General features: G+C 48.6%; 2 protein-coding genes across 5 annotated transcripts in view; both read left to right on the top strand.

The window, feature by feature from the left end:
• Positions 1 to 9,145: 9,145 nt before the first annotated feature.
• Positions 9,146 to 19,995, top strand: LOC101023227 (RNA-binding protein 14). 3 transcript variants are annotated; one of them, XM_003909503.3, is made up of 3 exons: positions 9,146 to 9,761; positions 16,866 to 18,330; positions 19,113 to 19,995. In XM_003909503.3, exons 1-3 carry the CDS (start codon positions 9,425 to 9,427, stop codon positions 19,318 to 19,320), a joined length of 2,010 nt encoding a protein of 669 aa, XP_003909552.1. In that variant the 5' UTR covers positions 9,146 to 9,424; the 3' UTR covers positions 19,321 to 19,995. The 3 variants fall into 3 exon arrangements, with proteins under 3 accessions (XP_003909552.1, XP_031509574.1, XP_021781196.1); XM_031653714.1 differs by lacking the exon at positions 9,146 to 9,761 and adding an exon at positions 10,141 to 10,254; XM_021925504.1 differs by lacking the exon at positions 9,146 to 9,761 and adding an exon at positions 15,034 to 16,620.
• Positions 10,155 to 26,338, top strand: part of LOC101023578 (RNA-binding protein 4) — a 54,748-nt gene continuing 38,564 nt past the window's right edge. For both annotated transcript variants that reach the window (XR_637090.4, XM_009185564.4), the window contains exon 1: positions 10,155 to 10,254. Coding sequence is in view for 1 of the 2 variants with exons in the window: in XM_009185564.4 (XP_009183828.2) it covers positions 10,234 to 10,254 (21 nt within the window). In the remaining variant the exon portion in view is untranslated. The remainder of the gene's footprint in view (positions 10,255 to 26,338) is intronic.

A 26,338-nucleotide genomic window follows, 5' to 3' on the forward strand; every position in this document is an offset into this window, starting at 1 on the left:
AAAAGTTTTTTTAATTAGCTGGGTGTGATGGTGCATGCTTGTGGTCCCAGCTACTTGGGAGGCTGAGGTGGGAGGATCGCTTGAGCCTGGGAGGTCAAGGCTGCAGTGAACCGTGATCACACCACTGCATTCCAGCCTGGGCAACAGAGCAAGACTCCATCTCAAAAAACAACAACAACAACAACAAAAAAACCTGACTTTATTTATTTTAGTCATAAGTAAAACTATTAATTAACATAATAAGTGAAGTGCTTGGCACAGAGCCTGTCACACAAAGTAAAGGGAGCAGCAGCTGTGATTCTGAGGCTGCGTGCGGCGCGACCGTTTGAGGCAGTCGTAGCAAAGCTCCCCTTTCCTATGGTTGGATGAGCTGCTAACAAGGGAACAGTTTGTGGGGCCTTGGGTTCAGAGCCTCCCTACTCATCTATTCTGTCCCTGTACCCCCACCCCCATGGGGTGCCTTGCTCATCCTTGACAAAGCTGCTTTTATGACAGGGTAAGCTGGCAGACTACAGACTTTGCCCCTACACTGCCTACTTGGAACTGAGTGGGTGGTTTCACAGTTAGTTGTCCTTGGCTTCAAGGCAGAGCCCCTGGCTCTGCTCCCATTCCCCAGTCCCTGTCTGTTTTCCCTTTCAAGGCTGTGGGTTCCACCTCTAGCCCCAAGCCTTGGACTCTGCTCTTTCTTGCCAAACCTATGCTGGCTGTTTTCCAGCTCCCTGTGGTTGCTGGGAGCCAAACCCTTTTAAGCCCAGACTCAGGCTGTCTTTCCCCACTTCCAGGTCATTGCAGAAATTCATCCTGGATTCTCCCCACAGCTAACCCCTGACATATCCTCTCACCTCCATTCTGGAATGGTACCTGGGTTTTAACCTTTTTAAGCCTAAACAGTTCACCATGACACCACTCTATTAACCTCTTTTTTTTTTTTTTCCTTTTTTTGAGACAGAGTTTAACTCTGTTGGCAAGGCTAGAGTGCCGTGGCGCAATCAAGACTCACTGCAGGCTGGGTGCGGTGGCTTACGTCTGTATTCCCGGCACTTTGGGAGGCCGAGGCGGGCTGATCACTTGAGGTCAGGAGTTCGAGACCAGCCTGGCCAACATGGCGAAACCCCATCTCTACTAAAAATACAAAAGTTAGCTAGGGGTAGTGGTATTACAGTGCCTGAAATCCCAGCTACTCATGAGGTTGAGGCAGGAGAATTGCTTGAACCCAGGAGGCAGAAGTTGCAGTGAGCTGAGATCAGACCGCTGCACTCCAGCCTGGGTGACAGAGCAAGACTCCATCTCAAAAAAAAAAAAAAAAAAAAGATCAACCTCATTAGCTTTTCTTCTGAAATTCTGGCTGTGTAGTTTTTCAAAGTTTATTTTTAAATCACAGAACACTGTTCAAACATTTTGAAGCCTCATCTGCAAAGCAGAAGAACTGCAGGCAAAGATGCTACGTTTTGGTCAGGCACAGTGGCTCACGCCTATAATGCCAGCACTTTGGGAAGCCAGGGCAGGAGGACTGCTTGAAGCCAGTTAGAAACCAGACTAGCCAATAAAGCAAGACCCTGTCTCTACAAAAAATAATTTAAAAGGCCAGGCGCAGTGGCTCACGCCTGTAATTCCAGCACTTTGGGAGGCCGAGGTGGGCGGATCACGAGGTCAGGAGATCGAGACCATCCTGGCTAACATGGTGAAACCCCGTCTCTACTAAAAATACAAAAATTAGCTGGGTGTGGTGGCATGTGCCTGTAGTCCCAGCTACTCAGGAGGCTGAGGCAGGAGAATGGCGTGAACCCGGGAGGCAGAGCTTGCAGTGAGCTGAGATCCGGCCACTGCACTCTAGCCTAGGCGAGAGAGCAAGACTGACTCATATAATAATAATAATAATTTAAAAATTAGCCAAGTGTGGTGGCGCAGGCTTATAGTCCCAGCTACTTAGGAGGCTGAGGCAGGAGGATTGCTTGTGCCTAGGAGTGTGCTGCAGTGAGCCATGGTCATGCCACTGTGCTCTAGCCTGCCTGAGAGAGTAAGACCTTGTCTCTAAAAAAATAAAACTAATTAAAAAAAAAAAGGTCTTTAATCCCAGCAGTTTGGGAGGCCCAGATGGGAGGATTGCTTGATCCCAGGAGATCGAGGTTGCAATGAGCCATGATTGTGCCACTGCACTCCAGCCTGGGGGACAGAGTGAGACCCTGTCTCAAAAATAAATTAACAAATCAATAAATGAAAAGGAAAATTTGAGTCCAAGATGGGAAGATTACTTGAGGCCAGGAGTTCGAGACCAACTTGGGCAACATAGCAAGAACTCCATCTCAAAAAAAAAAAAAAAAATTTTTTTTTTTTGCTCTTGTTGCCTAGGCTGGAGTGCAATGGGGCGATCTCGGCTCACTGCAACCTCCACCTCCTGGGTTCAAACGATTCTCCTGCATTAGCATCCCGAGTAGCTGGGACTAAAGGTGCAAGCCACCATGCCCGGCTAATTTTTTGTATTTTTAGTAGAGACGGGTTTTCACTGTGTTAGCCAGGTTGGTCTCGATCTCCTGACCTTGTGAACCACCCACCTTGGCCTCCCAAAGTGCTGGGATTACAGGTGTAAGCCACCACACCGGGCCTATACCTCCATATTTTTAAATAACATGACTGTCATTATTTCTTATTTTCAGTCTTGATATTGTCTGTGGAATTCTATATTAGGATGAATTCTGCAGTAAGTAACACAGTCTTAATAGTGGCCAAAGCAATTAAGACATTTAATTATGTCGCCAGATCAACAGTCTGGAGATTAGAGGATTCAGAGCAGGTCCAGTGGTGTGGCGACATCAGGATACTGTCATGAACTGTGTGTTTCTCTTCATGTTCCCTCTCCCCTTTTGGAGGCAAGGGTGATTGCCACAGCTCCAAGCCTCCCATCGTCACACATCCACATGATAGGGTGGAAAGCTGGAAGGAAGGAGACCAAAAAGGGAAACCTCCTTTCTAACAGAAGAACACATATGCAATGGAATAATGAAAGTCAGCTGTGAAAATGTCTTTATCTGTGTTGTTACTAACTCATATTTTCCTGTAATCAGTTTCCTTTGTAACAGTGGCAGCTGTAACAAAGTACCACAAACTGTGGCTTAAAACAACAAAAATTTATTCTCACAGTTCTGGAGGCCAGAAGTACAAACTTAGTATCACTGGGCCGGAATCAAGGTGTGGACAAGAGCTTGCTTCCTCCAGAAACTATAGGGAAACATCCCTTCCTGGCCTCTTGCAGCTTTGTGTGGCTGCTGGCATTCCTTGGCTTGTGGCTGAATCTCACTCCAATCTTCAAGGCCAGCAACATCCACTCATTCTGCTCTGTCTTCCCATTGCCTTTTCCTCTGTGTATTTGTGTCAAATCTCCTTCTGCCTCCCTCTTATAAGGATTGCATTACATGTGATTGCATTTAACACCACCAGAGTAATCCAGGATAATCTCTTCTTAGCAAGGGCCATTGATTCAATCACATCTTCAGAGACTTTGCCACATAAAGTAACATTCACAAGTTCCAGGGATTAGGACCTAGTATCTTTGGAGGCCATTAATAAACTTGCTACAGTGACCTAGTAAACCACAGGTAAATTGATACAATTAACTTAGGAAAAGGTCTCATAAGTAAATTTGACAGGACTCTAGTTTCCATGACAGAATTTCTCTCTAGCCTTTCTCTCCATTCGTTGTAAAGAGGTAAGGACTTTTCTTATCAGATTGTTTTATTGCAGAGATTGTTTTTACCTAAAACTAAGTTTACCTAAGTTTACAAAATTTGATTTAGATCAGTGGTTCTCAGTGGGGATGGTATGGCCCATAGGGGACTTCTGGAAGTTTGTTAGGGCCATTTCTTCTGGCTGTGACAATGCTAGGTGGGGGTGAGGATGCTGCTGGTATTGGGGGAAGACTAGGGAAACTTACCAACCTTCAATGTGCAGGATAGTTCTCCACCAAATAGCCCACAGAATACCCTTGTAGGTAAAAAATCACTACTTATTTCTACTTCAGATGGTGTCTTGCTCTGTCACTCAGGCTGGAGTATAGTGGTGTGATCATAGCTCACTGTAGCCTCTGTCTCATGGGATCAAGCAGTCCTGCCTCAGCTTCCCGAGTAGCTGGAACTACAGGCATGCACCACCATGTCCAGCTAACTTATTTTTTTTCTTTATTTATTTTTGAGACGGAGTCTCACTCTGTTGCCCAGGCTAGAGTGCAGTGACGTGATCTCAGCTCACCGCAACCTCTGCTTCCTGGGTTCAAGCGATTCTCCTGACACAGCCTCCTGAGTAGCTGGGATTACAGGTATGTGCCATGATGCCCAGGTAATTTTTTTTTTTTTATTGTGTTTTTAGTAGAGATTGGTTTCGCCATGTTGGCCAGGCTGGTCTTGAACTCCTGACCTCAAGTGTTCCACCCACCTTGGCCTCCGAAAGTGCTGGGATTACAGGTGTGAGCCACTGCGCGGGAATAATTTTTATATTTTTTGAGACATAGGGTCTCCCTGGGTTGCCCAGGTTGGTCTCAAATTCCCGGGCTCAAGTGATACTCCTGCCTTGGCCTCCCAAAGTACTGGGATTATAGGCATTGAGCCACTGCGTCCAGCCAAACTTCTTACTATGTGTCTTACATTGTGTTCAACACTCGTTATTGCTCAAAATGGCCTTATCCTTTATACATACTTGCCAAGAGAAATTTTTATTAGAGACAAGGTCTCACTGTGTTGCTCAGGCTGGAGTGCAGTGGTGCTATCACAGCTCACTGCAGCCTTAGCCTCCTGGGCTCAAGTGATCCTCCCACCTCAGCCTCCAGAGTAACTGGGACTACAGGCATACACCACCACACCTGGCTAATTTTTAAAATTCTTTTCGTACAGATGGGGTCTCACTATGTTTCTCAGGTTGGTCTTGAACTCCTGAGCTCAAGTGATCCTCCTGCCTCAGTCTCCCAAAGTGCTAGGATCACAGGGATAAGCCACCACACCCATCCCCAGATTTACAATTAAAAAACTCTACAAAAATAAAAATGTGGTAAAGCCAGCTATTTTATAGGTAAGAAAGGTGATACTCATAGATGTAAAGAATCTAGCTGGGTATGGTGGGTCATGCCTGTAATCCTAGCACATTGGGAGGCTGATTCTGGAGGATCACTTGAGGCCAGGAGTTCGAGAGCAGCCAGGGCAACAAATCGACCCCCGTCTCTACAAAGTAAAAATTAAAAAATTATCTGGGGGTGGCTGGGCACGGTGGTTCATGCCTGTAATCCCAGCACTTTGGGAGGCTGAGCCGGGCAGATCACGAGGTCAGGAATTCAAGACCAGCCTGGAAAGTCCAGGCTGCAGTGAGCCATGATTTCATCACTACTCTGGCCTGGGCGACAGAGTGAGACTCCGTTTCCAAAAAAACAAACAAACAAACAACAACAAAGAAAAAACCTGCAAACTTTTCTTTGAGATCAGCTAAGCCAAGCTAGACACTTTACAGATGAGAAACTCATGAGGGCTGGAGGAGGGAAGAGGGTTGCCCACTTGGACCATAAAACTGAACTAGGGCTAATTTAATGCTCTTTCCGTTATTCCAGGTCAAGGAGTCAGATCCTTATTCAAGCCCCAGCATTCTGATTTGCCAGGTCTGTGAAGTTTGGCAAGATTCTTTACATCTATTTAATTAATTTATGTATTTAGAAACAGAGTTTCACTCTTTTGGCCAGGTTAGAGTGCAGTGGCATCATTACAGCTCACTATAATCTTAAAATCCTGGGCTCAAGGTGATTCCTTCTCCCTCAGCCTCTCAAGTAGCTAGGACTACAGGTGCACTACCACCTGCAGATATCTACACACACACACACACACGCGCACACACACACAAACACACACGTATGTATTTTTTGAGACGGAGTCTTACTCTCTTACCTGGGCTGGAGTGCAGCGGCCACTATCTCAGCTCACTGCAACCTCCGCCTCCTGAGTTCAAGCAATTCTCCTGCCTCAGCCTCCCGAGTAGCTGGGATTACAGACACACGCCACTACACGCAGCTAATTTTTTGTATTTTTAGTAGAGATGGGGTTTCACCATGTTGGCCAGGCTGGTCTTGAACTTCTGACCTCAGGCAATCCGCCCACTGTGGCCTCTCAAAGTGCTGGGATTACAGGCGTGAGCCACCCCGCCTGGCTGCCAGCTAAATTTTTAAATTTTTTTAGAGGTTGTCCAGGCTGGCCCTAACCTCCTGGGCTGAAGCTATCTCCCGGCCTTAGCCTCCCAAAGTGCTGGGATTACAGGCGTGAGCCACCACACCCAGCCTAAAATTAGTTTTACCTGTTTCCTTTCACCTTTTAAAATGTGGCTAGTAGAAAAATTAAAAGCACCTATGGGTCTCACTGTGTTAAGGTGAGACCCCACCCGCTGGGCGGGGTGACTCCCACCTGTAATCCCAGCACTTTGGGAGGCTGAGACAGGCGAATCATGAGGTCAGAAGTTCAGGACCAGCCTGGCCAACATGGTGAAACCCCTACTAAAAATGCAAAAATTAGCCGGGCGTGGTGGTGTGCACGCCTGTAGTTGCAGCTACTCGGGAGGCTCAGGCGGGGAAAATCGCTTGAACCCAGGAGGCAGAGGCTGCAGTGAGCCGAGATAGCGCCACTGCACTAGAGCCAATACAGCCAGGGTGACAAGAGTGAAACTCTGTCTCAAAAATAAATAAATAAATAAATAAATAAATAAAATGGCTATGCTTACTGGGTAGCTAGGAGTTTGCTGATATCCTGTTATGGGAATACTACCAGCAGTTTGGATTTCGGGAGATACCAGAGTACTGCCCCCTTTTCTTTCTTTTCCTTTTTTTTTTTTTTTTTTGAGACAGAGTCTCGCTCTGTCACCCAGGCTGGAGTGCAGTGGTGCAATATCGGCTCACTGCAAGTTCCGCCTCCAGGGTTCACACCATTTTCCTGCCTCAGCCTCCTAAGTAGCTGGGACTACAGGCACCCGCCACCATGCCCGGCTAATTTATTTTTTTGTATTTTTAGTAGAGATGGGGTTTCACTGTGTTAGCCAGGATGGTCTCGATCTCCTGACCTCGTGATCTGCCCGCCTCGGCCTCCCAAAGTGCTGGAATTACAGGCATGAGCCACCTCGCCTGGCCCAAGCACATGCCATTTCAATGGCCTTGTGCTACACAACTCCCACTATCCTATTCTGCTCTCTGTTCCAGGCTCTGGTCATATTGGGCTCTTTTTTTTTTTCTTTTTTTTGAGATAGAGTCCTGCTTTGTCGCCCAGGATGGAGTGCAGTGGTGTGATCTCAGCTCACTGCAACCTCCACCTCCCAGGTTCAAGTGATTCTAGTGCCTCAACCTCCTGAGTAGCTGGGACAGGTGCCAGTCATCACGCACGGCTTATGTTTTGTTTTCAATTAGCAATAATCGCACCCCGGATAAACCTAATTGGCTATGATACTGCCACTGTGCAAAGCTAATGTTTTGTAGTTTCAGTAGAGACAGGGTTTTGCCATGTTGGTCAGGCTGGTCTCGAACTCCTGACTTCAGGTGATCCGCCTGCCTTGGTCTCCCAAAGTGCTGGGATTACAGGTGTGAACCACCGCGCCTGGGCCATACTGGCTCTTGACTCTTCCTTGAACTAGCCAGATTTGCTTCTGCCCTAGCACTCTTCGACTTGTACTTTCTGGCTGGCATGATCTTCCCTCAGAGGATGGCTTAGTTCCCTTGATTACTCCAAGTCCTCATCACCATCTAACACGCTTATGTTTTACTTATTTCTTGCCTGTCTCTCCCCACCATAAGATCCAAGAGGGTTGGGATTTCTGTCATTTTTTTTTGTTGTTGAGTGCTATATTCTTGGTGGTGTCCACATGGTAGGTGCTATTTGTTAACTGAACACGCAAGCAAATATTTCCCTGAGTTGGTCACATGTCTATGTTTTTGATGTATGTCTGCTATGCAACAATCTTATTTACATACCCAAAACTGTTTAAAAAAAATTTTTTTTTTTTTTTTTTTGAGATGGAGTCTTGCTCTGTCGCCCAGGCTGGAGTGCAGTGGCCAGATCTCAGCTCACTGCAAGCTCCGCCTCCCGGGTTCACGCCATTCTCCTGCCTCAGCCTCCCGAGTAGCTGGGACTACAGGCGCCCGCCACCTCGCCCGGCTAGTTTTTTGTATTTTTTTTTAGTAGAGACGGGGTTTCACCGTGTTAGCCAGGATGGTCTCGATCTCCTGACCTCGTGATCAGCCCGTCTTGGCCTCCCAAAGTGCTGGGATTACAGGCTTGAGCCACCGCGCCCGGCGTAAAAAAATTTTTGATACGGAGCCTCACTGTGTCGCCCAGGCTGGGGTGCAGTGGCCTGATCTCAGCTCACTGCAAGCTCCGCCTCCCGGGTTCAAGCGATTCTCCTGCCTCAGCCTCCCAAGTAGCTGGGATTACACGCATGCGCCACCACACCTGGCTAATTTTGTATTTTTAGTAGAGAGGGGGTTTCACCATGTTGGCCAGGTCCTCAACTCCTGACTTCAGCTGATTGGCCTACATTGGCCTCCCAAAATGCTGGAATTACAGGCGTGAGCCACCGCTCCCGGACTAAAATTTTTTTTAATAAGGCTCAACTTTTGCTTCCTCAAGAATTGATTTTCTCGTTTATTAAACTGTTTATTGTGAAAACCTTCAAACATACAGTAGCGTCATTCCATTATTTCTTGATTGGGAATTCCATCAGGGCAGAGGCCTTTGATTTTTCACCGTCTGCCAGGACCTCAGCAACCCCAGGAAATGTTTCCAAAGAATGAATTAATGGCATGAAGGCTTCTCCGGGGCCTGCCTCAGGTCCCCTCGCGGTGCCCAGCACAGTCCCGGGAGCCGTTTGCCGACTCAAGGCGCCTGTCCTGGTTTCTCCCGCCAGGCCTGGCCTTCCCCTGTACACTCACGCGGCCACCTCCAGGCGCGGGTTTGGACAGGGCTTCCAGAATGGGAGGAGCCTTGACTTCCAATTGAACAAAGTTTTTCCTAGGAGCCCGCCGGTCCCAGCCCCACCCGGGCCAGAGGCCGCCTCACAGACTAGGCCTCTTTGCCGCCGGGGCCGCTCGCGCGCGTTCTCCTCTCTTCAGCCCTCCCTCTCCCTCCCAACCCTCCCCCCGCCACGGGCTGTGGCGGTTGGTCGTCCCTTTCCCACCCCCTCAGCTAACGAGCGGGCTCTAGGCCCTCTGGGATTGGCTGTGCTTGAGTGCATCTTCCCTCAGCGTTTCTGATTGGTCGCTGGACGCGCGGGATGCGGGTCCCCATTGGCTAGGCTAGGGCGCCTGCGCGGCGGGGTTCTCGGTCGCCAGCCATTCCTGGGGAGGACTGCCGCTCGTTCGGACGTCTTTCCTGTCGCTGGAGGAGACGTCCGGGCTCTCCGGGAAGGCGGCTGCGGCGACAAAATGAAGATATTCGTGGGCAACGTCGACGGGGCGGATACGACTCCGGAGGAGCTGGCAGCCCTCTTTGCGCCCTATGGCACGGTCATGAGCTGCGCCGTCATGAAACAGTTCGCCTTCGTGCACATGCGCGAGAACGCGGGCGCGCTGCGCGCCATCGAAGCCCTGCACGGCCACGAGCTGCGGCCGGGGCGCGCGCTCGTGGTGGAGATGTCGCGCCCAAGGCCTCTTAATACTTGGAAGATTTTCGTGGGCAATGTGTCGGCTGCATGCACGAGCCAGGAACTGCGCAGCCTCTTCGAGCGTCGCGGACGCGTCATCGAGTGTGACGTGGTGAAAGGTAACGCGGAGGCGCGCTCGGGGGCGGGGGCGCGCTCGGGGCACTCTGCCTGTTTGCCACGCCCCTTACCCGGGGGTCGGTCACTGCGCGGTTGGGAGGGGTGGGGAAGTGCGCGGGAGCAGGCCGGAGGTGTTGGGGGCGCGTTGGGTAGAGCCACCCTCCTCCCCTGCGGTCCAGGAACCGTCCACCAAGTAGGAGGAAGCGGCTCTGGGTGGGTGCGGCGGCCACTGCGAGCCAAGCTACGGGGCCGGGGACGCGCCTGAGAGCCTTGCGAGTGTACCGGGGGCGCGCCTTCTCCTGGTCTCCTGGGCCTGGCACCCAGCGGAAATTGGGAAGTGACGGGCACAAGCCGGATCATGAAGCGGGGAAGATTTCTCCACTTCCCCACTTCCTCTCCAGACGTCGGTCAGAGCAAGGGAAGAGGGAAAAGGTGGGGGCTGACGCCCCAAGGCCGCCCTCCTGTTCCCTCCCGATGAATGTGCTCAAGCGGAAGGTAACGGGGCCCTTGGACGTTTCTCGGGCTGGGGTCTGTTAGTCTTGTCTGGCATGGGTCTACTCACGGGCACAATTACACGTGGGTACGAGAGGGGCCCCTTCCGAATCACTTTGGCCTTTCAATATTAGGTAGGTTAGGCGTGGTAGCTCTGTGCTTTCCTCCTCCCTCAAACCTGGGATTTTTCTTTGGGCTCGATTTTACATTTGTCAACTGGAAACCCCAGCCTTTTGCATGTGCAAGAAAGTTTGTTTTATGAAGGCCCCTTCTGCGTAGTCTTTACGTGCCAAGCCAGTGCCCTAGGGCAGTGTCATTCTTTCATAAGCTTGGTGACTTTGCAAGGGGGCATACTCTGGCTGAGGGGGTCCTGGGGAGGGGTCTGTGAGAGGTCTTCATTAAACAGTGGCTAAACACGATTTATTGAATCAGTAGTAGTCATTGCTTGAGCAGTCTAATCCTCAGGACAGATCCCTATTGCCTTTTCTTCGAGAAAAATGTGTCACCGTAATTTAAGCCTGACTAGCGACCCAGTTGACTTTTTCATAGCCTGAGTTTTTATTCCTTAAGCTCTTTTACATTGGCAAGGTTTGGTAGGACAGCCCTTGTGTATGTGGCCAGCCTCTGCTCCACTTGGGAACAGATCAGAGCTAACTTTGCCCTGTCATCTCGGAGGATGCAGCCTGGGAGTATCTGATGCCCTACTCCTGGTGGGTTCATACCTGCTTATACTCTGTGTGAGAAGTTTCAGGGATAGGAAATAAATGTGGGTGCAAGTGCTTATTTATCCCACCAAGATATTTCATTTGCTGTCCTGGAAAGGCACATCTTTGGGGCCATTCCTAATCCTTTAAGTGGGGGAAATATAAAGGGTCATAGTGTCCACTACTAGGAACAAGTCCTTGTTCTGCATTAATACTGCATTCTATTTTCCTCAACTCAGGTTATACACGTCCACGACTATCCGGAATCGGGCTTTCCTGCTGGGTGCTCTGAGGCAGGCTGTATGGTGCATGGATTTTTGCTTTTGTTTAGAGTAAAAGAGTGGGGCAGGGTCTCAGATTGGGTACTTGTCCAGCAAGAGGATGGGGTATATGAGTCTCATTTGTGAGAGTTTTGTGTTTAATTGACTTACCAAGTTTCTTTTGTGGTTGTTAGGTAGGGTGGCTACTAGATTGAGAGTCTAGAGTCAAACATCTGAAGGGACTGTCTCCCTGGAACTCAAGCTCCTTGCTTGCTTTCAGGTGGTAGAGAATGCCAAAAATTTGCCTGAATTTGCTTGGGACCCAGCACCAAGTGACAGTGGGGGTGAAGAGCATAACTGCCCATGAATTTTTAGAACTCCTGGCTGACTCCTTGTGAGAGTTAGAGGGAGTTTTGTGCATTTGTTCCTTTGTAAACATTTGGCAGAAATGCATTGACTTACTCAGGGAGTGGTGGTCAACTATTTGCAGTTATGTGGTTGTGTAACAGAGCTCCTGATATACTTCGATGTAAGAGACTGCGGGAAATATTTGAACATCATGTTCTCCACTGATGTCTTTCTATCTGTTTGTGATGACGGAAAGTGAGAGTTGAAAGTTGGGAGTGTAGTAGAAGCGACTGGCTCTCTAGAGAGTGTATTCATTTCTTGTGCTAGGAGTGGTCATTTGATTGAGTCTCCTCGTGTTGGCTGACAGGGCTTTGAAAAGCACAGAAGCTTAGTGTTGCACGGGACAACCAGCTCTGTTTTCTTTCACAGGAAAAAAAAACAACATAGTTGCTTGGTTACTCTAGGAGCTTAGATAGGATTTGTAGAACAGAAATCTCAATAGCAACAGTGGATTGTAACCACTCCACAGCTTCCTCCTATTAGGTGTTCAAAGATGAACAGCTTCCGGAAACACGTACAGACTTGTGGGGAGATCTGAAAGACCAAAGAGGAAAATATCTCCTCATCATTTTTGTGAGTGACTGTTTCTTCTTCCTATACAGAGCTCTGTAGTTTCAAGTTTAAGATTTTTTCTTTTTTCTTTTTTTTTTTTTTGAGATGGAGTCTCGCTTTGTCGCCCAGGCTGGATTGCAGTGGCGAGACCTCAGCTCACTGCAAGCTCCGCCTCCCAGGTTCACGCCTTTCCGCCTCAGCCTCCCGAGTCGCTGGGACTACAGGCGCCCGCCACTACGCCCGGCTAATTTTTTGTATTTTTAGTAGAGACGGAGTTTCACCATGTTAGCCAGGATGGTCTCCATTTCCTGACCTTGTGATCTGCCTGCCTTGGCTTCCCAAAGTGCTGGGATTATAGGCGTGAGCCACTGTGCCTGGCCCTCAAGTTTAAGATTTTGTCTTAAGACAGGAGAACTTATTTTTCTGGATTCACTTAATTTTGGTACTGGAAGACTTTTGATGCCACCAGACCATTTGGAGATCTCTGTAAAACATTACTTGATAGTTCCAATGCAGTGATTTCCTTCAAAGTTTCCTTGAATTAGATCTTCAGGCAACAAGGTTCCTGGAATTTTTCAGATCTCTGGTTTTAATGGTCTTAGGAGTACCTGGGTTTCAGGGCATCTTTAATATAGCTAGGTCTGTGCTTTGCTGCTTACTGTGATAGGGTGTATCACTATTGGATGCGGTTGAGTTAGCTGGGCAACCTATTCACACTTTTCCTCCAATATCAGGCTTAGAAACTTCCTGATACAGTTTGGTTATAATTGTATCAGATGGATTTTAAAATTTTGTACTTATTTTTATATTATTTATATATTATTTTTTGAGACAGAGTCTCGTTCTGTTGTCCAGGCTGGAGTGCAGTGGTGAGATCTCAGCTCACTGCAGCCTCCGCCTCCTGGGTTCATGCAGTTCTCCTGCCTCAGCCTTTCAAGTAGCTGGGAATACAGGCCACCACACCTAATTTTTGAATTTTTAGTGCAGACAGGGTTTCACTATGTTGGCCAGGCTGGTCTCGAACTCCTAACCTCAGGTGATCTGCCTGCCTCGGCCTCCCAAAGTATTGGGATTACAGGTGTGAGCCACCATGCCCAGCCTGGATTTTTAAATTTTTTGATCAGTTACACAACTCGTCTGGGCAGTCATTTGAATTGTACATGTGACACCTCAGTTTTCAATTTTCACCACTTGGTCTGAATAAAAACCACCTAAGGAGGGAAACAGACAATGGGATGTCCAAATGCTCTTGTAAGCCTGTGGAAGTTTTTGTCTCATTCTAGTGTCAGGAATTTGTGGATGGAATTATCTGGACTTTTAGAATTGTTCCTTAATATTACCTCAGAATGTCTAGAGGCCCCTCCCCCGAACAAGTGCCTATGAGCTCCAGCAGCTCTCTGCTTCCTCTTCACTTTGGGCCTTTCTGCTTGCCATCTCCAGGTGGTTTTGCCATTTCTAAGGATTACCTCAGCCTCTGCTTTTATTTTTATTTTTTATGTAAAAATTTTAAAAAATATTTATTCATTCTTTTAGAGATAGGGTCTCGTTTTGTTGCTCAGGCCAGAGTGCAGTGGCATGATTGTGGCTCACTGTAGCCTTGACCTCCTGAGCTCAAGCCATCCTTCCACCTCAGTCTCTCAAAGTATTAGGATTACAGGAGGGAGCCACCATTCCTGGCCCAGCCTCTGCTTTTAAAGGGCTCTTAGGCCACGTGCTAGTTTTTAGTTTTTTAGCTTACTGTACCCAAAGTGGAGATGAGAGATCACAGGACAACTCTAGTGCCTTATGGCTAGGCCGAAAGAAACACGTAGTTTTTCCCAGGTAGTAGATAAGGCTCTGGCCATGGGAGTGTTGAGGACAGAGTTGTGGTAATTCTTTTTTCTTTTTGAGACGGAGTTTCACCCTTTTTGCCCAGGCTGGAGTGCAGTGACGTGATCTTGACTCACTGCAACCGCTGCCTCCTGGGTTCAAGTGATTCTCCTGCCTCAGCCTCCTGAGTAGCTGGGATTACAGGCACATGCCACCACAGCCGGCTAATTTTGTATTTTTAGTAAAGATGGGGTTTCACTGTGTTGGTCAGGCTGGTCTTGAACTCCTGACCTCAGATGGTCCGCCTGTCTCGGCCTCCCAAAGTGCTGAGATTATCGGCGTGAGCCACTGTGCCTGGCCTCATTTTGTTCTTTTATCATCTCTGCCAGGTTCTAGGTTTGCATGGCATTGTGTTTTGCTTGAGATGAAAGATAATATTCTATAGGGAAATAAACCTCTGGTTATTTCTAGGTTTGAATAGTCATAATTCCTTATTCTGTAGCTGTTTATGTCTTACAAGGCACTTCTGTCTTTTCTCTTGAACCTCTTAACTTTGAGGTAGGTAGGATAGATTTGTCGGAGGAAATAAGTGGTAAGTTTCTTTTTATTTTTTTTTGAGACGGAGTTTTGCTCTTGTCACCCAGGCTGGAGTGCGGTGGCATGATCTTGGCTTACTACAACCTCCTTCTCTTTCTCCTGGGTTCAAGTGGTTCTCCTTCCTCAGCCTCCTGAGTAGCTGGGATTACAGGTGACTGCCACCACACCCGGGTAATTTTTGTATTTTTAGTAGAGACGTGGTTTCGCCATGTTGGCCAGGCTGGTCTTGAACTCCTGACCTTGGGTGATCCACCCATCTGGGCTTCCTAAAGTGTTGGGATTACACGCATGAGCCACTGTGCTTGGCCAGTTTCTTTTCTTTTTTTTTCTTTTTCTTTTTTTTTTTTGAAATGGAGTCTTGCGGTGTCACCCAGGCTGGAGTACGGTGGTGCCATCTTGGCTCACTGCAACCTCCACCTCCCAGGTTCAAGTGATTCTCCTGCCTCAGCCTCCCGAGTAGCTGGGATTATAGGTGTGCACCACCACACCTGGCTAATTTTTGTATTTTTAGGAGAGACGGGGTTTCACCACATTGGTCATGCTGGTCTTGAACTCCTGATCTCATGAGCCACCGCACCTGCCTAAATGGTAAGTTTCCTAAGATAACAAGTCAGTGATACCTGTATCTGGAACTGAGACCATTGAATTCTTAATTAAGGATCCCTTTTGTGCTGTGCCACGCTTCTGACTTCTACTTATTGATTGTATTTTTTTCCCATTATCCTGAGGTTTGTGTCATTGTCTTCAAATCCAGGGAAATGTCTTGTTCTGTAGGAGCAGCTAGATGGGCATCCCAGTACGAAAGTTTCTAAAAATGAGGACCCTTGTTTGGAGATTATTAAGAATGTTTCTTATCTTAGTATTGTCATCCAGGTAGCTCTTTGTTTCTTAAACTGATGTGACAGATAGCATCCTGGTACTTGGATGCTATCTGAGAGTAGCCACAGGTAGAGAATGTAGCTAAGCTCAGAACCCTATTTCCTAGGGGCAGGCTTCTCTCATTCAGATTCTGCCTGTGCTATTGTGCTTTGTGAGTGTGGACTTGAGAATTTCTCTCCACTCCTTCACTACCTGAAGTTTTATCCTTCTGTGTGGTGGATAAGTATATAATTTTGAGACCAACATCCTGTCTTCTCCTACCCTACCACAGCTTACTCAGATCATAATGAGAGCTGCAGGGTTAACCTGCTTAGCAGAGCCTGTTAGCTGCAGTAATTGCAGCTTCATGCCTTATAGGTGAGAAACCAGATATTTCCTGTAAGCAGTCTGCTCTGTGAACAGAAGCCCAAGGTGTAAGGTATACCTCTGTCCCTTAAAGAGGAAACAGTGGAGGATGTAATGTGGTCTGGGACAGGGGGATTGGGCATGAACTCAGCCACTAGGCTTAGTTTCTATTCCCATACCTTGTTGGCTTACACAGGGTCCATGTTCTCTGCTTCTAAGCTTTAAGTTTTAGTCATTTGACACGGTCCTGCCTTATACCTTGACGTTTCAGGGATAGATTGTGTAGCAAAGGGGCATTGGAAGAGCTGTGATTCTGGTCCTGACTCTAACACACTTTGAGTGGGGCAAGCCATGTAAAAACTCTGAGCATGTATGTGTGTCCATCTGTTAAATGGAGATAACGATTCTTTGCCCTGCCTACCTCACAGGATTGTGAGGCCCAAATGAGGTCCTCCTGTACCTGACAGTGCCTTGAAAACTTGGGAAGTACTGTGAAAAAGCAGAGAGATCATATTGGAACAATGTTGTGAACTGCTTGCTTGTTGCAGTCTAACTCTCTTGCCTTAATTGGACATGGGCTGAGAGATGGGTCATACCAAAACGTGAGTGGTCGTTTCCAGTGTTTGAGAGTTAGGCTTCAACAGTGAGCTAGGCTTCAAAGCTGTTTGGTGAGCTTGGGTTGAGAACATTGAAGAATTGAGTGATCTAGGAACCCTTTCTGCATTTTGTTCTGCTGGTTTGTACTTACAGGAGATGTGAAGATTTTTATCCTGTGTTGCAGTTCATCTCTGCTCCTCCTCTCACCAGGAAGTTGGGTGAGGTGGCAGGGTTTGTAAAGGGGAGAATGGGAAGAAGGCTGTAGGCAAAGATGACTGTTTGGGACAGTCAGAAGCTTTGTTATATGGGAGCTACATTTTATGACACACTCCTGGAGAGGAGGGTTTGGAGGCCCTGGAGGTAGCTGGCAACAGCTGGGTGCTGTTGTGTGTCCAGTTTGGGACCCTTCAGGTAGCATGCCCTGCCCCCCTAATTGCTAACCCTCTGTCTGCTGCTTTATCAGACTACGCGTTTGTTCACATGGAGAAGGAAGCAGATGCCAAAGCCGCAATCGCGCAGCTCAACGGCAAAGAAGTGAAGGGCAAGCGCATCAACGTGGAACTCTCCACCAAGGGTCAGAAGAAGGGGCCTGGCCTGGCTGTCCAGTCTGGGGACAAGACCAAGAAACCAGGGGCTGGGGATACGGCCTTCCCTGGAACTGGTGGCTTCTCTGCCACCTTCGACTACCAGCAGGCTTTTGGCAACAGCACTGGTGGCTTTGATGGGCAAGCCCGTCAGCCCACACCACCCTTCTTTGGTCGCGACCGCAGCCCTCTGCGCCGTTCACCTCCCCGAGCCTCTTATGTGGCTCCTCTGACGGCCCAGCCAGCTACCTACCGGGCCCAGCCGTCAGTGTCACTGGGAGCTGCCTACAGGGCCCAGCCTTCTGCCTCTTTGGGTGTTGGCTATCGGACTCAGCCCATGACAGCCCAGGCAGCCTCTTACCGCGCTCAGCCCTCTGTCTCCCTTGGGGCCCCATACAGGGGCCAGCTGGCTAGTCCTAGCTCCCAGTCTGCTGCAGCTTCTTCACTTGGCCCCTATGGTGGAGCCCAGCCCTCGGCCTCGGCCCTTTCCTCCTATGGGGGTCAGGCAGCTGCGGCTTCTTCGCTCAACTCCTATGGGGCTCAGGGTTCCTCCCTTGCCTCCTATGGTAACCAGCCATCCTCTTACGGCGCCCAGGCTGCCTCTTCCTATGGGGTTCGTGCAGCTGCTTCTTCCTACAACACCCAGGGAGCAGCTTCCTCCTTAGGCTCCTACGGGGCTCAGGCAGCCTCCTATGGGGCCCAGTCTGCAGCCTCCTCACTAGCTTATGGAGCCCAGGCAGCTTCTTACAATGCCCAGCCCTCGGCCTCTTACAATGCCCAGTCTGCCCCATATGCTGCACAGCAGGCTGCTTCCTACTCTTCCCAACCTGCTGCCTATGTGGCGCAGCCAGCCACAGCTGCTGCCTATGCCAGCCAGCCAGCAGCCTACGCCGCACAAGCCACTACCCCAATGGCTGGCTCTTATGGGGCCCAGCCAGTTGTCCAGACCCAGCTGAATAGTTACGGGGCCCAAGCATCAATGGGCCTCTCAGGCTCCTATGGGGCTCAGTCGGCTGCTGCGGCCACTGGCTCCTATGGTGCCGCAGCAGCCTACGGGGCCCAACCTTCTGCCACCCTGGCAGCTCCTTACCGCACTCAGTCGTCAGCCTCATTGGCTGCTTCCTATGCTGCCCAGCAGCATCCCCAGGCTGCTGCCTCCTACCGCGGCCAGCCAGGCAATGCCTACGATGGGGCAGGTCAGCCGTCTGCAGCCTACCTGTCCATGTCCCAGGGGGCCGTTGCCAACGCCAACAGCACCCCGCCGCCCTATGAGCGTACCCGCCTCTCCCCACCCCGGGCCAGCTACGACGATCCCTACAAAAAGGCTGTCGCCATGTCGAAAAGGTACTGTATGCCCCCCCGCCTCTGCCCCCAGCTGGGGCTTAGGGCAAGGGGCTGAGGTTGGCATGGGAGGGAAACTGGAGGCATCGGCCCCTCCCTTGGTCTTCTCTTCTCTATTTCCGTGGGATGTCCAGAGGCCGAGGGGAGCAGTGTCAATGAACTTCTCTGGTCACCAGAGTTCAGGTGGAGCATAGTGCTCAGCCTGGGGTGGTAACTGCTAGTCAGACCAGGCACACTGTCACCTGTCTAGGCTAGCCCAAGTGTCATTGGAGCTACTGCCTGCAGGACTGTGGCCCATATCTTTTCCCACTGTCTCAAGGATCCTTAAGCCTATTACGTGGTTGTCCTGGCTTTGGCAGGGATGGGGGTTAAAGAGTAGTCCCTTTGGCACTCACTGGCTAAAGGCAAGTTTATGAGGTGCGTCCACTCTGGGAAGTTGGGGACCTTGCTTTCATCCGCCGTTCTGTTGATAAACAACCAAGGTCTTTCTCTGCAGGGCCCAGGGGTGGAGATAGTTTGCTGTGGTGTGGGAATGTAGACCAAAATCCACCTTGGCCAGTTCAGAGGGGAGGACTTCAGTGGAGGCTTTGGTTTCCCACTGAGTTGAAGCCAGGCTTGATTTTTTTGGCCTGGATAGGGTGATGAGCCTTCTGACTAAAGGAGACCAATCTCTTGGAGACCAGTGTGATCACACCCTCCCTTTCCCCATTGGCATCTCCCCAGTGCCCACCTGGAGTCCTCCCCTCAATTGTCTCATTCACCAACTGTCTTCTTCTCTCGACTAGGTATGGTTCCGACCGGCGTTTAGCCGAGCTCTCTGATTACCGCCGTTTATCAGAGTCGCAGCTTTCGTTCCGCCGCTCGCCGACAAAGTCCTCGCTGGATTACCGTCGCCTGCCCGATGCCCATTCTGATTACGCACGCTATTCGGGCTCCTATAATGATTACCTGCGGGCGGCTCAGATGCACTCTGGCTACCAGCGCCGCATGTAGGGCCATCCTGGGATGGGGCACCACAGGGCGGGAGGGAGAAAAGAGGTGGGTAGGGTTACAGATCCAGGTTATAACTACTCTGGCCCATACCTTTCCTGGTTGTGGTTTTTCATCCCCTCTACCATGTGGGCCTTCCCCAGGAGATGATCCTTTTGAGTGTTCGGCAGTAACCTACTTTGTTCCTTCGCCTCAGCAGCAAATCTTGCTACTGGCTCTAGATCTGCGGTTTTCCCTCTGCCCTGCCTCCCGTCTCCCCAGAATGGGAATTTCTTTTATGTTTTTATTTTTTTCCTGGCTCCTTTTTATTTTTGTGCGCGATATTTAAGGTCGTCTGGATGGGGAAGCAACCTGCAGCTGAGGTCGCCGGCGCCTTTTTCTTTTTAGATGGGAAGGAGGCCAGGAAAGGGTTAGCTTAACCATTTCCTATGCGCCAAGCTGTGCCAGCAGTCCAGGGTACCCTGACTGTCCCTCTGTAGACTGTTGAGACTGAGTTCCTGTTGGGACAGTCAGTTGGCATGTATCCAAGTCCCTGCTGACCGCTAATGTTCTAGCTGATGGTGAGCGGCACAGTCCCACTTCCCCATCTCCCCAAGTAGGTGGTGTTAGAAAACCTTAATTTTTTTTCCCTTTTGTATGGACTACAAATAAAACTTGGGGCAATTTGCAGTTTGGAAACCTGGTTGTCATTGTCTTGATTGCATTCAGTGTCAAAGCAGCCAATTTGACATCCAGGAATACATGATAGCTTAAGGGAAGGCAGTCAGAGAACCCAGGACTGGTGAGGAAAGGGGTTTGAATGTGGGAATTAGAAGGATTGCCCTGTGACCCAGAAGGATTTAGCTTATCGTCGTCCTGCTAGCCTGCCATCTTTCAGACTGGAGTCCAGAGCAAGTGGCCTGGTCCTCAGCCCTCAACTTGAGTTAGTCACACCAAAATGCAGTAAATAATGCCCATTTTCCTCTGCCTGTGCTTGATCATTTTCCCTCACTTTTCTCTAGTTCAGGAATAACCTGTGTTCCAATGGGATGGTTCTGGGGTTTGGCCTCTCAGGAAGTGGGGAGTGGGCTGCCGTGGTATTTACAGGCTAGTGGATCCTTTAGGCAGTAGGCTTAAATGAGTGCTGGGGCTGGAACCCAGAGAGGAACCAGTAGTGGAGTGGGGGTAATGGCATTGCCTGATACTGCCCTATGGTTGGAAGAAGGAAGGGCAGAGAAAACTTGAAGCAGGTATGGGGCATTCTGGTCGTATTTTGCCTGTTGAGCTGTTACCATGGAGCATCCTCCTGTGTCCTGCTAACCCCTGCCATTATAGTAACCGGAGACTCTTTTCCCTATTCCTATCTGTTAAGATTTTCAGATGTCCTCTCTCTGGGTTTATATTTGAAGGTATAGAATCTGGGAAGGGGTGGGGTGCAAGCATAACCAAGTAGGGATGCTAGGGTTGGGTGGGGAATTGAGGACTCTCTTTATGCTTTTATTCTAGGGCTGGGGATTGAGGACCTGGGCAAAAAATAGGACATTTCCAACCAGGGACAAGATGGAGGCTTGGGCTTAATGCTGGGTAAACGGAAGACTGGTTGAGTGGGATAATGGGAGAACATACTGCTCCTTTGGGAAAAGGAGCTTTAAAGACTGGGTTTGGGAGCCTATTGGGGCAAGGCGACTTTGGGGAGGTGTATGTGTCAGTCAGGTGGAGGTCAGGTGGGTTGTCTTACGCCTCCTCTACTGGCTTCATGTGAACTTGCCTGTGACAGTATCTTGCCCTAGATGTCCTCTTCCCTCTTGCCAATGTGCAAAAGCATTCAATCTTATGACTGTGAGTTCTTATTTGTGGATGCTAACTGGGGTAATCTCAGGGAGTACTGGGGGCCATGGCTCTTTGCCTTGCTTCTCTTTCTGCTCACTGCTTTGCTTTCAGGTGCTTAGCTGCTCCTTTTTATTTCTTTGCAGGACTGGGAAAGAATGGGAGGAGGATTTTGATAAGTTTCTTGTTTTCTGTGTGGTGATGGGGTGGTCTGAGGGTCAAGCTAATAAGCCTACCTTTGGTTATTACCCTGGAAAATGGAGGGTTGATGGTAGGGTTATGATTGTGGCCTGCATATTTGCAATTTTTCTTTGTCAATGTGGCTTTCTGTCATCTTCCTTTCTCTCCAGTGAGGGTTCTGCCACTGTCTCAATCCCTTGGTTCCTGCAAAAAACAGCTAAATGTGCTCTCAGGGCCCGTGGTGATGTTCTCTGTCGCAGCCCCAGGTCTTGAAAGTGACCTGGCCCACATGAGCGCTCTGCCTGCTTGTCATCTTTAGGTCCTGCTGCCCCTGCTGCCTCAGCCCTCAGGCTCCTAACTGCTCAAGCCAGAAGGAGCTACAAAGCCAAATCATTTGTCATTTTTCTCTTGCAGATTGTTTTAAAATCTCCCTCCCCTCTTTTATTTTAATTATGTCACCTGTGTTAATCCTATAGCCTGCTTCTTTGGTTTGTGGATTGCTGATTTGAAGTTCTATAACTTGGGGAAAGTTGGGTCGAGTGAATGGGAGGACAGACATTGAATGTGTGTTCTGGAAAAATGGACTCTCTATCTTCAGATTATTCAACTTCTCCACCTATCACCTCTACAACTTGGCCTTCGTTGGAGAAGTTTTAGTTGGCTTATTCCTGGAACAAGACCACCTAGAAGCTTTTAGCCCTGTCACCCTGCTCTCTTCTGAGGTTTGGACCTTGTTTTAAATTCTGTGTGTGGTGGACTTGAGACCATCTCTTGTAATGGAGGTAGTGGGACTATCACTGAGGGGGTCAGCCTATCCAGGTAGGCTACTGTTGTAGTCTAACCCATCACTTAAATTCTGCCACAGTCTGTGCACAGACTGTTGGTTGATCCTCCAGGCATTTTGTCCTATTAAGCCAAATAGGTGGATATCATGGGATGGATGAGGTCATAATGAAAACAGATTTACTAGATTTACGGACCTAGTATACCATGTACATATGGAAAACTGAATTTTACAATCTATAGGTACCTTTGAATGGTCATAAAGAGTAAAAGTCTATAGTTTTCTAGAAAATAATTCTTAAATCTGGGTTTCATGTCTAGATTTAAATCATATCATGTATCTGTAGTGCTTCAAATGTGGCCAGGTGTGGTAGCTGACACCTGTAATTCCCAGTGCTTTGGGAAGCTGAGGCAGGAGGATTGCTAGAGGCTAGGAGTTTGAGGCCAGCTTCGGCAATACAGTGGGACCTTGTCTCTACAAAAAAAAAAAAAAAAAAAAGGCCAGCTGTGGTGGCACGCACCTGTAGTCCTAGCCACTTGGGAGGCTGAAGCAAGAGGATTGCTTGAACTCAGGAGTTGGAGGTTATGATCACGCCACTGCACGTCAGCCTGTGTGACAGAGCAAGACCCTGTCTCAAATAAGAAACAAATGCCTTGCTCAGCTAGCTGAGGCAGGCTTTGGGCTGACCTTGAGGGATTTATTGTGTGGGAGGCAGGACCTACCTCAGTGAGCTAGTTTATATGAATAATTATTGATAGGCAAGTGGTAGATAAGGAAGGAGAGAATGTGGCAGTAGTCGCAGGTAGTTAAAAATTTTTTTGGAGAAATGGTTTGATTTAAAAACCGACTTGGGGCAGGTGTCATGGCTCAGGTCTGTAATCTTAGCACTTTGGGAGGCCGAGGTGGTCGGGTCCCTTGAGTTCAGGAGTTAAGACCAGCCTGGTATACATGGGTAAACTTCATCTCTACACAAAAAAAATTAGCCGTGGTGGTACATACCAGTAGTGCCTGCAGTCCAGCTGAGGCTGGAGGATCTCTTGAACCTGGGAGATGGAGTTTGCATTGAGCTAACGTCATGCTGCCGCACTCCAGCCTGGGCAACAGAGTGAAACCCCATCTGAGGAAAACATAAAAACAAACAAAAAAAAGTAAACTGACTTGGTATAGACAAGAGTGACCGTTGTCTCTTTAATCAGGTTTTTAAGGTTTTTTTTTTTTTTTTTTTTTGAGATGAGTGTCACCCAGGCTGTAGTGCAGTGGCGCGATCTCCACTCACTGCAAGCTCTGCCCCCCCGGGTTCCTGCCATTCTCCTGCCTCAGCCTCCCGAGTAGCTGGGACCACAGGCACTCGCCACCATGCCTGGCTTTTTTGTTTTGTTTTGTTTTGTTTTTTTTGAGAGGGTCTCACTATGTTGCCTAGGCTACACTTGAACACATGGCTTAAGTGATCTTCCTACCTTGGGCTCCCAAGTAGCTGGGACTACAGGAGGTTTCCTGAATTTGAATCCTGGCTCTACCTCTTCTTGGCTGTGTGATCTTAGACATATCAGGAGCACTGTCTCTGTTTTGTTACCTATAAAATGAGGATAATAGCTAACTACAATAAATTAATACAACAAACTAAATTTATATTAGTGTAGCCAACACAATTATATTAGTCTTCGTAGCAACTCACATGCGTTAGCTATTTCTTTTTTTTTTTTTTTTAAGATGGAGTCTTGCTCTTGTTGCCCAGGGGGGAGTGCAATGGCGTGATCTCGGCTCACTGCGACCTCTGCCTCCTGGGTTCAAGTGATTTTCCTGCCTCAGCCTCTCAAGTAGATGAGATTACAAGTGCCCGCCACCACATCCAGCTAATTTTTGTATTTTTAGTAGAGACAGGATTTCACCATGTTGGCCAGACTGGTCTTGAACTCCTGACCTCAGGTGATCCACTTGCCTTGGCCTCCCACAGTGCTGTGATTATGGGTGTGAGCCAACATCCCTGGCCAACATTAGCTTTTTTTTTTTTTTTTTTGGAGATGGAGTCTTGCTCTGTTGCCCAGGCTGGAGTGCAGTGGCGCGATCTCGGCTCACAGCAAGCTCTGCCTCCCGGGTTCACACCATTCTCCTGCCTCAGCCTCCTGAGTAGCTGGGACTACAGGTGCCCGCCACCTCGCCCGGCTAATTTTTTGTATTTTTAGTAGAGATGGGGTTTCACCGTGTTAGCCAGGATGGTCTCAATCTCCTGACCTTGTCATCCGCCCGCCTTGGCCTCCCAAAGTGCTGGGATTACAGTTGTGAGCCACCACGCCTGGCCAACATTAGCTATTTCTAAACCTATTTTGTAAATGTGGGAGTTGAGGTTGTTGGTTAAGTGACTATGTTGTTTTTTTTTTTTTTTGATACGGAGGCTTGTATCACCCAGGCAGTAGTGCAGTGTCGTGATCTTGGCTCACTGCAACCTCATCCTGGGTTCAAGCAATTCTGCCTCAGCCTCCTGAGTAGCTGGAACTACAGGGATGCACCACCACACCCAGTTAATTTTTCTGTTTTTAGTAGCGGCAGGGTTTCACCACGTTGGCCAGGCTGGTCTCGAACTCCTGATCTCAAATGATCCTTCCACCTGGCTTTTCAGAGTGCCGGGATTACGGGTGTGAGCCACCATGCCTGGCCTTAAGGTACTATTCTTAAGATCAAATGGCTACAAAGTTGGTGGCTCAAGGAACTGAACCAGACATTGGAACCATCTAGGGCTTTGTTTATAATCGTTGTGCTGTACGACTGTTGGGAGAGTCAAATGAGAACATGTGACACGTATATATAGTCACTTCTCATGAAATGTTAGCCATCTCATATTAATGAGTTAGAACATTCTGGGGACACTGGGATGGCCTAGTGGAGCAGCACACAGCTGATCCAAAGATTTTGGATATAGGTGTGAGTACAGCACATACTTGTAATAGTGAAGGCAGTGAATTTTTGTAATTAGCGGTACCTAGAAGTGATTTGGCTACGGACCACATCAATTTTGGTCACCTCCAGTCTCTGGCAATACTATTTTGTGTCCTGGGAACAATTCTTGTGGATATGGAGAAGAAAGGTTATTGATAATGCAGGGGACTTTCAAAGACATTAAGGAAGGCTAAGAGGTGGTTGCTGGCAGTAGGATTGGCGCCTAGGAAGCCTTCTGCCTGATTACCATTGAATATCCCTGGAGAATACTGGCTTTTTAGTTTGCCCCCTTATCAGACTTGTAACTCATTTCTGGACCAGAAGCCAGAGTTATTTATTGGATGTATAAGTTATATTAAGATGTTTAAGTTATATATTCGTTCTTGAGCCTGTAAAACTCAGATTAGACTGGGCATGGTGGCTCACGCCTGTAAGCCCAGCACTTTGGGAGGCTGAGGCAGGCGGATCACCTGAGGTCAGGAGTTCGAGACCAGCCTGGCCAACATGGTGAAACCCTGTCTCTACTAAAAACACAAAAAATTAGCCAGGCGTGGTGGCGTGTGCCTGTAATCCCAGCTACACGGGAGGCTGAGGCATGAGAATCACTTGAACCTGGGAGGCAGAGGTTGCAGTGAGTCAAGATTGAGCCACTGTACTCCAGCCTAGGCGGCAGAGTGAGACTCCATTTTGAAAAAAGAAAAAAAAAAACAACTCATATAGATTACATTTTTATGTCTAAGTAGTTTTCACTGTCACCCGTGTTTACCCCTAAATTTGTATTTGTCCCTCATTTCCAAGAGTCTGATCTCTTATTTCTCATCTATATGCCTATATACACTGCCCTTTTTATTGAAGATTGGCAGCCAGAATACATATTTTTTCTTGGCTCTGAGAAAATGGCAGCTTTCTAGATGACTGGACAAGTCACTTAACCTCTGAAGAGCTTGGTAGCCTCTAGTCAGCAAATTAAGAATCACCAAAATAGCATCTACCATGTTCCAGACAAGGTGCTTTTATTTACTTATTTTAATTTTTTCAGATGGTCTCTGGTTGCTGAGGCTGAATGGAGTGCAGTGGCATGTTCTTGGCTCACTACAGCCTCTGCCTCCTGAGCTCAGGTGATTTTCCCACGTCAGCCTCCCAAGTGGCTGGAACTACAGGTGCGTACCACCACACCCAGCTAATTTTTTTGTATTTTTAGTAGAGACAGGGTTTCTCCATGTTGCCCAGGCTGGCCTCGAACTCCTGGACTCAAGCAGTCCACCCACCTTGACCTCCTAAAGTGCTGGGATTACAGGCATGAGACACTGTGCCCGA

This window comes from Papio anubis, chromosome 12, assembly GCF_008728515.1.
Source record: "Papio anubis isolate 15944 chromosome 12, Panubis1.0, whole genome shotgun sequence".
In the NCBI taxonomy this organism is placed as follows: domain Eukaryota; kingdom Metazoa; phylum Chordata; class Mammalia; order Primates; family Cercopithecidae; genus Papio; species Papio anubis.

Coding starts and splice junctions, on each gene's coding strand:
- LOC101023227 (XM_003909503.3), top strand. CDS start 9,425: ATGAAGATATTCGTGGGCAACGTCGACGGGGCGGATACGACTCCGGAG. Junction 9,762..16,865: donor CGAGTGTGACGTGGTGAAAG/GTAACGCGGAGG, acceptor CTGCTTTATCAG/ACTACGCGTTTGTTCACATG. Junction 18,331..19,112: donor GCTGTCGCCATGTCGAAAAG/GTACTGTATGCC, acceptor TCTCTCGACTAG/GTATGGTTCCGACCGGCGTT.